The 12,282-nt window shown below is 31.6% G+C and overlaps 1 protein-coding gene across 1 annotated transcript in view; it reads left to right on the top strand.

Annotated features, from left to right (window-relative positions):
- LOC117171609 overlaps positions 1 to 12,282 on the top strand; it is a 117,981-nt gene that overhangs the window by 57,371 nt on the left and 48,328 nt on the right. Inside the window, exons 2-3 of the mRNA XM_033359062.1 lie at positions 4,679 to 4,743; positions 7,691 to 7,911. Of these exons, the coding sequence (XP_033214953.1) occupies positions 4,679 to 4,743; positions 7,691 to 7,911 (286 nt within the window). The remainder of the gene's footprint in view (positions 1 to 4,678; positions 4,744 to 7,690; positions 7,912 to 12,282) is intronic.

Raw genomic sequence — 12,282 nt, 5'->3', positions numbered from 1 at the left:
CGAAAATGAATTTCCCTGAAATCCGTGTAATGCATTTGAAGGTCAAGTTTGTTGTTTTTATCGCGTTTCTTGATATTTTAATATAGTTATCGCCTACAATCGAAACAAATGAAAATTATTATTACTGCATCATAAACTCCATTTAATATTAACAATCGCGCGCATTTTAAGTGGTAAAAAGCGTTTAATTGTCCAAAGTAAATCTCAACTGTCACTGTTCCCGATTAGACCGTCGCCATTTTATTTCGCTGCTCCCATAATGCACCGGTGCTCTTCCGATAATTGCTTCAGGCACCTATTCTTAATATCCCTATTAAAGCTATACTTATTAGGGGTTTGACTATACGATATCCCTGGTATATGGAAAATGGCCAAGGATATTCATTTTCGCTGATTCAGGGATCTTTCTAAATTCCTTCGTTCGTTTTCAGCCTAATTTTTGGCTATAATAAGGAATAATATCCCTGTCACAGCTCAATTTTTTTTACCGTGTATAATTCCAGCTTCCGGGAGCGACCTGAATATATTACCTAGATTAATTTTAATTAAAGTAATGTATTCCTCTATTATTCCACTATTTTCTTTAAAAAATCACCCTCTTTTTCCCCGAATTTGAGAGCATTTTTGTCTGTGAATTCATTCAATTTCACAATTATTTATTTTGCCTTCTAGTTCCAACATGTTTAATTCTTTTCAAATTTTAGATAATGTAAAGTTGGATAAAAACGCTGCAAACAATTAAAAACTAAAATTATCCCTGAGATTTACTATGTAGTATAAACCCTTGAAATTCAAGCAAGAAAAATTTAATTTTTGACCGTGAAAAAATGCTCTGTTTTTTTCTGAAATTTGAATGGCCGCCTTTTTCAGATTTAGAGAGTACTTTTGTAATAATAATGATAATAACAATAAAATTGGACTTCAAATTTAGAAAAAATAATTAATTCCACATATTAACAACTATTTATGGAACAATAATTGTTAACCGGTCAACCACTCTACACTACTTTGCTTGAAAATTCGATCCAATGTAGTTGATAATTCAATTACGTGCATGACCTTGATGGACGATTGACTTTCTGCTATAATAGTATAGTCTGCAACTAGTAAGTAATTGGTCACTTTCCTATCTAGTTGCGCTCGATATATTTTTTTAACAGGTATATATGTGGATCACAGTCTTTCTCCTATTTTAGTCGGACTTTTTTATACTGGCAGAATATCTTAGCCCAGTTATTGGGATGACAAAAATCGAAGTGAAGTTATTTTATTTTAGACAAATATTTGATTGCACTAGACACGATATAATTGATATATGCAGTATATGTAAACGTGATAGTTTTAAATTAGTCAATTAAGGAAAAATTTGCTTAAAAAAATGTATTATCTAAGAAATTAGAGAAGGGTTCCAATAATTGGGGGAGGTGGGGGTGGGGGGGTCAATAATTGGTGTTCTTACCCTATCGTTGGCATTTTTTTTAATCGTATAAATTCCTAAGAATCCATTGGATGACTATTAATTCGCAAAGTATTATTTGCCAATGTCGACCGGTCTTCCAATGAAACAACTTTATCGAAACTTTCTTTGTGTGACATATTTTTCTTATTACTAAATATAGCAAAACTTAAACAGTTTGCAGTTCACAGTTTCGCTGGAATTTTATATTCGTAACTGAAAGCAATGGTCTATATTACAGGTCCTGAATTTTTCGTATTTAGATTTTTGTCTTTTAACCGGCCCTTTAACAGCGCTAAAAATATGGTTTAGATGGATTTCGTCTCATAAGAATATATAAAACTGAATTACATACATTCCTAGTTGTGTTACCTAAATATCTAAATGTTGCAGTTAAATTTTTCCGTGGAGAAATTATATAGCTAATGTATCTAGATAATTTCTAGATGGCAAAATTTAGCTATAAAAGATATTTATGTAACACAGCTATATTTTCTTACAAGACGTAATCCAGCTAAACGTGTAGCAAAGACAGCTTAACCATTTTTTCAGTGAGTTATTGTATACAAATAGTTCAGATAATCCAAGCGTCATCGGCTGACATATCCCTTGTACATTTATCGAAAAGAAAGTTATTTTTCTACTGAAACTAGACAAATTTAAAAAAAATTTCGGTGTTGAAATGTTGTCACAGGCTTGTACTGCCCAACACGACGAAGGCATTTCTGGTTAGAGTTTGATTTTTTTTTATTTGATCATTTTGCACGGGGCTGTCCCGGTATATATCATCAGTCACGGACGCATTTTTATAATGCAATCAAGTGATCTGACGAGAGCAGTCTACCCAGACATATTGGACAAAGCATCGGTTGTGGAATTATTCCTATATATTTTTCTAACTACCTGAAAAAAAATATTTTCTTAATAGACTACATATGATTAATGAAGAAATTATCGTCAATTAACACATTTTAATTGATGGGTTGTAAACGAATTTTCCACTCGACTATATTAACTGCGCTGAATACAAGTTTCAATCAATAATATTGTTGAGATAATCTCACTGAATACATGCTGAGTACACGCAGTAGTGCAACAAGTGGAAAATGCTACAAGAGATGTGCGAACAACAGCGAGCAATGCGGTTGCACAAAGAGGAGAGTACCGCGATCAAAGGAGGAAGTAAAACTGTGTATGGGGGATTCTCAACATTGACATTTTTGTACAGATTGTTTTTGAAAACAGTATTTTCTGGCTGAAAATGGTTCTGTACAAAGTAGGTTCATTAGAATTAGGAGAAAAAATCGTAAAAATATTCCCTCTTCAAAGGACCCCGCCCTAAAAGTATGGGAAAATGGCTTTCGGTGGATTTAGCTGAAACTTTGTAATTTTTAAGGTTATAAGTGCCGGATGAAATATCCGTAAAAAAAATATACAAAAATGGACAGTTTTAGCGCTATGCGGCGCTAAGCGCTCAAGATCAGTGAATAAAACGAATTACAACAGATTTTGTTACAAAAGCGATGTCAACATAGAAATCACGGTTCAGATCGTGGTCTGTCATATTTTCGCCTACACCGTTGACTCATATAGCGCGCTTCTCAAAACGATCAAATGCTAAGCGTCCAAGATTTTAACTTGACTCATATTGTGATTGCTTTGGCTAAACATGTTACTGACCACTTCTTGATGCGTGTTTCGTATACAGACATCGCTTGTGTCGCTAAAGCTACTAGGATTGGTTCTATTCGCTGATCATGGGCGCTTATCGTTCGGCCCTCTGACGAAGGGTACACTGTTATTATCGATGTGCGCACTAGTTACTAATGTTACTTTGGTTACCATTTCTGTCTTTAAAAAAGTAATTACTTAGTCAATTTCAAATCTTGGGCGCTTAACGTTTGATCGTTTCGTGAAGCGCGCAATATAACTCATTGGTTTGGCTAAACATATTACTGACTACTTTCTGATGCGTGATTCTTATAGTGACATCGCTTTTGTCACTAAAGTTACTAGGATTGGTTTTATTCGCTGATCTTGAGCGCTTAGCGTTCGAACCTCTTGCGAAGGGTAGAATGTTATTATCGGCATGTGCGCACTAGTTACTAATGTTATTTTGGGTACCATGTCTGCCTTTAAAGAAGTGATTAATTAGTCAAGTTAAAATCTTGGGCGCTTAGCGTTTGATCGTTTTGAGAAGCACGCTATATGAGTCAACGGTGTAGGCGAAAATATGACAGACCACGATCTGAACCGTGATTTCTATGTTGACATCGCTTTTGTAACAAAACCTGTTGTAATACGTTTTATTCACTGATCTTGAGCGCTTAGCGTCGCATAGCGCTAAAACTGTCCATTTTTTTGGATTTTTTTTTACGGATATTTCATCCGGCACTTATATCCTTAACAAATACAAAGTTTCAGCTAAATCTACCGAAAGCCATTTTCCCATACATTCAGTGCGGGATACTTTATTTAAAGGGCATCTTATGACCCAGGAACCATAGGATTGTGTTCTGATTTTGCCAAATTTACAAGAGAGGGTTTTTAAACTATTTATCTTTTGCCGGCAAGAATAATTGAAACACTGATACAAGATTTAACTTTGGGAATGCTAGAGTTTCAGAGTAATAAATGATTGAATATAATAATAAACAATAAAAAAATTCATAGATAGTACATTGCGAGGCTTTGTAAGATCATTGTAAAGTCGGTTTCTTCTTTTATTGTTTTTTATGACAAATAAAAAATGTTTACGGCAAAGCTATACATTATCCTTTCATCATTTTGACGTTGGAAGCTGTTTTGAATTTTTCACCGATTTTCATATTTTTGTATTTGTATGGCATGATATTTTACAAGATTAAAATTTTTGTCAAAAAGTGACATATCAGCCTATGATTTTATAGCGTCACAGGGTGTGCATTATGGTGCCGCAAATATATTAATGGAGTTAAGGTTGATATTCTTCCTTTATGGAAAAGTTGTTGGAGAATGCAATACAATTTTCACAGATGAAGTTAAAAAAAGTCAACCAGTCTAAACATGTACCACTGGATTCGAACACTGTGGAAAAGGGAGAAATTATGATGGCAGCCTTGCCTTCAAGGCTCATCACTCTTGTCCATAGTATGTCGAATCCAGTGGTCCATAAAGATCAGCGCTTTAAAACTTTCACAAGTATATTGTGGATAATAACAAAAATCATTTTTTGTGTTTCAGGTATCCCTCTCCAGTACATAACGGTGGGCAGAATGGCCAATCTATGAACTGTTCAGGGTCACAAGGTAGGATTCTTATTATTGTCTCACTTACAATCTAAATTATAAATTTGATTGCACTTGTTGATAGAAGAGGGTTCCCGGTAAGGAGGTTTGCACTAAAATTAAAAATAGCAATGTCTAGGAATGCCGTTTTTGTCCTTATTTTTTACAATTTCACTTCAGGCAGTAAAAATGTTTAGATTCCAATCGGAGCTGTGAAATGTAACCTGAAATAAATCAGAAGCACCATTTTCGTTATACGCATTAGAAGGCACTTCAAAAGTATAAAATCTGCAAAAGCTGGAAGGGCTGTGCATTAAAATACATCACTTTTTCAATAAACTTTTTGCTTTATTCACATCTGTTCAATTAAAAGAACATAATATCATGATAAACAAAATTTAAAAATGAGCTTTCATCACAGTTGCCCGTGTAGAAATTAATCTTCACGACTTATAATGAGAGAGCTAAATGTGCAAATTTAGAAGGGATAAACAATGTTCTATTTCATGGTTGATTTGGGGTAGCCATAAGTACACTGGAACTTGGATTGAAACATTCTGGATTCAAGCCGTTCCACGGATTGGCACAGCGGCTGTTTCGTGAAGCGCGGAGCCCGGGAGAGGCTGCTCAGTCAAGCGTGACAAACGGTTCGAGGGCCGACCTCTCCGCGCGTTAGTTGCATCAAGTTACGTCATTCTGCCAAATCCAACATGAATAGTTCAAGCGCCCCCGTCTGTTTATGTTCAGACGGTCCGGAAATAGGACCAAGGCCAATGCAAGCCATGCCCGATACCGTTCCTAATTCCAAGTTCTAGTGTATTCAGAACAATATCTCTTCACTGGGTACAGAACGGGATCCAGTTGAAAAGATAACTTCTACTGCTATGGGGATTGAAACGCGAAGACAAAAACGATATCAAAAAGAATTCAATAGTTATCACGTCACCATAGAACAGCACATTTTTTAATACTTTTCAATGCAAGCCTTCTTAACGGTTTTTGGTTACATAACAGGGATTTCCAGAAAGTCAGGTAATATTGTGGTAATATTGAGTCGGCATCCTTTAGAACTAAGACTCCAATAGAACTCTTTTTGAGGGTTCCTTTTCATTTCGTTGATATCCAAAGGATGGCTATTTAAAAAAATCTGCAGTCGATAAAAGTTTCAAACAAACCTTAAAAACTACCACATCCCACGTCGATTATTTTCCTTTCAAGGATGATTGACCTCTATGATATTCATTTCCTCGTGAAATTTTTTCCAGTTCAGTGTCATGAAATCTTTATTATAAGATAAAAGGTGAAAGAGTCAGGGAATTTTCAAATAAAAATATTGTTTTCAATCTACCCCCCCCCCCCATTAAGGCATGCAAAAAGAACTTTAAGATTTGCTCTGAACCCCTCATAAAATCTTGCTAAGGTCTTCTACACTTAGAAAATGAACATACATATAATAATTCTGTTAATTAAATAAATGTGGAACTGTCTTTCAACTGTCTTTTTAAAAATTCGTCGTTTTTGTTGAAAAGTCATATTTCGATTGGAAAATTCAACTGTTTTATAAAAAATTCGTTTTATAACTGTTTTGATTGAGACCTAACTATTTTGTTAAAAATTCGTCTGTTGTGTTCGAAATTCCACTATTTTGTTAAAAATTCATCTTTTTGGAAGAAATGTAATATTCTTGGTTGAAAATTAAACTAATATATTTTAGATAAAATATAACTATTATATTTTCGGTTCAAAATATATCTTCTTTTGTTGAAAATGATTGTATTTTGTTGAAAGTTTTAGTTTTTGGGTTGAAAATTTCACTATTTGGTTAAAAATGCTTTTTTTACAGAATCATCATTTTAGTTAAAAATTTATTTATTTTGTTAAAAACTCATTTTCTTAGGTTAAAATTAATTATTTTGGTAGTAAATTAATTTTTTTTACTTGAAAGTTCAAAATTTGGGTTATATTTTTTTCATTATTGACTAAGTCTTTCTTGATTGAAGATTATAATTTTTTTTAAATATCACCTATTAAACTTTTTGCTGACAATTCATTTTTTTTAATTCTTCTCGCCTTGTTCACAAATTAATTGTTCTGAATGAAAATTTATTCATTCTATTTTTGATTTAAAAATTGATTTTTTTGAGTTGAAAGCTGAACTAGTTAGTTGAAAATTCAAGTATTTTGTTGAAAATTTGTTCTTTTTTGTAGAATATTCTTCTTAATTGTTCAGACTTCATATATTGGATGATAATGTAACTGTTTTTCTGGAAATGTTTTTTTTTTTTTCAAAATAATTTTTGTAACCCAAATTCTATCTTTTTTACTGGAAATTTCCTCTATTTTGTTAAAAAATCTTTTTTTTTCAAAATTAATTTTCCTAGTTGAAAAATCAACTATTTGGATAAAAAATTCATATAATTTGTTGAAAATACAATACTTCTATGTTTTAATATATGTATGTAGATTTACTATTCTTTATTAGAAAAGTCCCGCATAATAAACAATAAGATTTAACCAAACCCTTGTCCTCCCCCCAAATCGTCCTATGTAATCTGTGGATGACCTCTTTTAAAATTGGGTAGCCACTAAAAGTCTTCAAGATAAATATAGAAACAAACCTATTTCTTGCTTAACATTATTGATCGTCAAAGAAAGTGAGGAAATTTCGAAATTGGGATTTCGTAGCAAATTGATGCAGCTATTATCTGAGATTAGCGGAGGATTTTTTTCCCTTTTATGTAAATTATTAAAATTCTACTTTTTAATGTAGCAATATAAGAAAAAAAAATAACACCTATATAGCATGAAGCAAATACTAATTTATCTGTGATAAATCTCAGATCTCGTCTATAATTGTCTAATTTATCAGTTATTACGAGAGTTATAATCAGTTACAGTCACTGCACATCTAGTAGGTGTACATTTTTTAGATATCAGTGTACAAATATTTTGATTTTTTTAAAAATAGGTGTAATGGTGAAGCAAGAAGCAAGAGATGATGGTTATGAGACGAGTCCAGATCTTGAGATGAGGAGCAACGGTGGTGACAGTAGCCAACAGTACCATACACCACTGACACCACATACACCCCACACGCCACACACACCTCACACACCACTTACACCTATATCAGCCACACCACACCAACCCCAGCAACCAGGTTCAACCGCCGTCGCCGCGCTTGGTCAGGTAAGTTTGACAATATGTCAATATATGTATAGCTATATGCCAGATGTCCGCTACACTCATTCTCCAATTCTTACTAATTTTGATTCAGAACAAAGACAAAACACGGGGGTTTTGGTTAATGTCGCGGTTCAAGTAAAGGCTGACATCCTTTAAAACTAGGACTCCAATAGAACTCTTTTTAAGGATTTCTTTTTTAGTTTGTTCGTATCCGGTAGATGGCGACATCAAAAAACGATCTACAGTCGCTAAAAGTGCTAAACATAACCTTAAAAACGGCAACTTCTCATGTGCATCATGTTCCTTTTAATAATGCCTGATCTCTATAATTGCAGTTTCTTTAGTAAATTTTTCCCAGTTTAATTTCATTAATTTTGTATTATAACTCAAAAGGTGCATCATTACTTGTAAAATCTTTTAAATGAATCGTGGGTTCTACGTGAGGTAGAGGGATTACATTTTTTTAATACTTTTGGGATGCAATCTTGCTATAGACAGCGAAAATATTTCAAAGTAGTGTTTTTTTTACAGGATTTTTGAAGCCTTAGGCCTTAAGGGTACTTCGGGCGGGTTCCACATGCGTTAGAGAAATGGAATTTTTTAAAATACTTTTGTCATGAAATTCTGCCATTATCAATGAAAAAAGTTGATTTCTCAAATAAGTATCTTTTTATAGAATTCTTTTATACTTTAGAGGTTGATATAAAGTGGGCCCTATATGCTACACCCAGAAAAAGTTCTCATTAAATTTAAAAAAAAACATGTTTTTGACTAGATTCTTTTGATTCAACATAAAAATATTTTTATATTAAAAGAAAATTTATTAGATTTTAAGAAATGACACCGCCTAGTTTCTTTAATTTAAAGCCATTCTTTGTTTGATTTAAAACAAAATTCTTTTGGTTTAAAAAACTTATTACACTGAGAAAAAAAGACTTCTGAATCAATGAAATATTGGTTTGAAGCATCAGACGGTGCTTTCGCGCTCGGTCAAATGCATATATAATCAATTCAAAAGCATACACTATTGTTTCTTATTTTCTTGGTTCAAATAAAATATTATTAAATTATAAAAAAATTGATTAGACTCAACTGAAGATGTCCTGGACCTAATAATAAAATATTATAAAGTTAACTACAGTGAAATTTGAAGCAAACGATATGTCCTATACATTGATAGTATCATGCTCTCAATTCTAAAGTGCGATGCTATCGTTGGAACAGTAGAAAAGTTTAACTGTGTACACTGCCATAATCTATTAGCAGAAATTTTCGATTCAAAGACGAAAAATATTCAAATGCAAAATACATTTCTTCTCCAGAAGTTAAAATCTAAAGAACACCTTCTTTAACCTCTGGCACATACTTCTCCGTTTACTCTTATTTTAATTGACATTAATTCTTAACTATATTCTCAATACATTATTCGAAACTAAACTATTGCTGACTTTGGTTAGGGAAGACGTATTTTACTTATAACTAATGAGAAACGCACTTTATTAAAATATCCGCAATTGCCGAGAATGGAACGCACGCACCGCCCGCTTAAAATCGCACACCTTATCCCTAAAGCTACGACGCCACGCTGAGGACGATATCATAAATACTGATGGCATTCATTTGACACTTTTGAACTTACAAGGGAAATGCCACCTCTGAAGCATTGACTTTTTGATTAAACTATCATAAATCGATAGTATGTCAAAAATAATTAGACACGTAATAGATGTAATGCTTTTACGATGATTCATCATTTTGATAAAAAGAGATGTTTCGGGTTATAATCGTCTATAACACTAAGTTTGTACACGATTGGAACCCAAAATATCTCTTTTTATTAATTAGATACGTGTCCCGGCTTCTTTGTAAGTGGGCCCTTCTTTAAAAATTATGAGAGTATGAAAATCACAGTCGCCGGAGCTGCCAAATGTCTACAAAGTCATGCGCTCCTCTTTTCATCCTGCGTCACTGGTCCAGTGGCAAAGACCCTATGTAATGACCAGGCTGTCGCTAGTTCAAATCTTTTATTTGGCAACTTTTTTTTCTATTCTTCGCATTGTAAATATGTCAAATAAAAATTTTTAATGCCTCTGGTGATCAATTTTTTCCCCTCTAAAATAGTAAAATTATTGGGAAATAACTATCATGCAGACACTTTTCGATTCATTTATTTGCATAATCATAATTTATCGTAATTTATTGTCCTTGTTGTCGAAAAACGTTATGTATCAAATGTTTTTACGACGATTATCACCTACAAATATATCAAGAACAATACATTTTTAAACGTACTTAGATAATTTAAAATTTAATCAATATATTGAAAAAAATGTTTTTCAAATTTTTAAGGTGTTTTGTGTTAGACATTTTTTCTCAAGAAATGAACATTTTAAAAGCTTGCATTTCGGTAATTTTTTAAAACTTTTCTCTTTTTTGGATATAAGTATAAGAAGGTATAATAACTTTAATGTACACTTCAAAAAGAATTCAATTATAGTGAAAACTTATAGATATAAACAATCCTTTCTGGAATGAGAGTTTAATAGTAAATTAATAAATGAAAGTTAATTTTTCTATAACAATATTCTACATTAAAAATTGTAACTAAATCAATAATTGCAAAAAGTAATTACTGATTAGAAATAGACAATGTTAGATAATTTTTAAAAAATTGCAAAATTTATATTTTGCATCGTTTCAAGCTAAATCGTATGATATACTCCATTTATTTTATTCGTTTTTTTTCAGTTTTGACTTAAATATTTACTCTGATTAGTTATTAAATAATTACTTGTATAAAATGAATAACATTATTTTTTATTAAATTCTTACATAATTATTAATATTTTTTATATTTGCCTATTGATTTATGTTAATATTTAATTCAGTTACAATCAATAATACTACCATAATATTATGATATCTTATTGATGAAAAACTGTGCTTTTTTATTTTGTTTTATCCCTCCATTTATTTATCAAAACTAGAACTTTAAAGATACATTGTTTCAAAATTCAATTATTTAGCAATGCTTATGAAAATTTTGGCACATTTTCTTCAGATGTTCAGTGTTTGTATATGTTTTAAATATTTTAACTTATACTGCCACATGAGACGACTGAAAAATTCTGAAAAACATAATTTCCGACAGTGTAAAATTTCCGAATAATAAAATCCCTGAAAAAAATTTCCGAATTATGAAATTCCTGAATTATAAAAATTAAGAAATTTGATTCTTTCAAAATAAGTATTATTTATTTATTTATTAAAAACACAATGATCAAATATCTGTATGAATGAAATTTTGTATCAATGTTTAAAACAAAATTTCTCATTCTGAAATACATTTTTTTTAATTATTGTTATTTAACATTTTTTAAATTATTTTATACAGTTTTGAACATTAAATAAATTTCTCTGATAAAAGTATTTCTTTATTCCATTAAAAAAATAATAATATTCCACAAAACAATTTTTTTGATTCTTTAAATTCTGTAATTTTCTGGTTCGGCCATTTTATAATTCGTTAATTTTCTGGCGAAAATTTTGTTCTTATGGAATTTTCAAATAGGGTCATATTATAAACCGTAGGGAATGTTATTATTCAATAATTTTTCAATTCGGGATTTTTATATTTCGGCAGTTTCATAATTTTTGGAGATTTATTTTTCGGGATTTTTCGGTCGTCCGCTGACAAATTGCCAAGTTGAAACTTTGAAACAAATTTTAATACAACAATCACATCGGCTAGAAATGTGTTTCAGTATTTTTTGTATATATTTCCAGTTCAGTTTGATGGTGTTCCACATTTTTTGGAAGATTCGAAAATATATTAATTTAACTCATTTGTATACGCTCATGAATCATAAAAAATACTTTATAGATTGGAGAGGGTTAATACTTTTGGTTCAATTTTACTGTGTCTTACAGACAGTTACGCAATTTTTTTAAACATTCCCATTTATGTTTCATACAGCAAGATTTTTCTTCACATTGAAATCTTTTACCTTAGAAAGAAATACATATCTTGATCTGATAATGGAATACACAGATGACTCAAAATATATTTTTCTTTGTTTCTATCACAGATGCTGTAGATCTGATAGTGTATACTTTTGACCGTATTCGAAAGCGCCATTCATTGTGGCAACAGTATATACGAGGGTAGTTCAATAAGTCCTTAGAATGAAGTATAAAAACAATTTTTTTTAGGTAATTTTTTTTTTATTTTTCAACATAATCTCCTTGGAGCTCTATACACTTGGTCAATCACTTTTCAAGTTTTTTTAATCCTTCAGAAATGTGCGTTTTCGGAAGTTCCTCAAAATAAGCACTTACAGAGGCAATGACGTCTTCGTTGTCTGGAAATCTCTG

This window comes from Belonocnema kinseyi, chromosome 4 (assembly GCF_010883055.1).
Source record: "Belonocnema kinseyi isolate 2016_QV_RU_SX_M_011 chromosome 4, B_treatae_v1, whole genome shotgun sequence".
Lineage (NCBI taxonomy): Eukaryota > Metazoa > Arthropoda > Insecta > Hymenoptera > Cynipidae > Belonocnema > Belonocnema kinseyi.
This window is presented reverse-complemented; position numbering and strand designations above follow the sequence as displayed.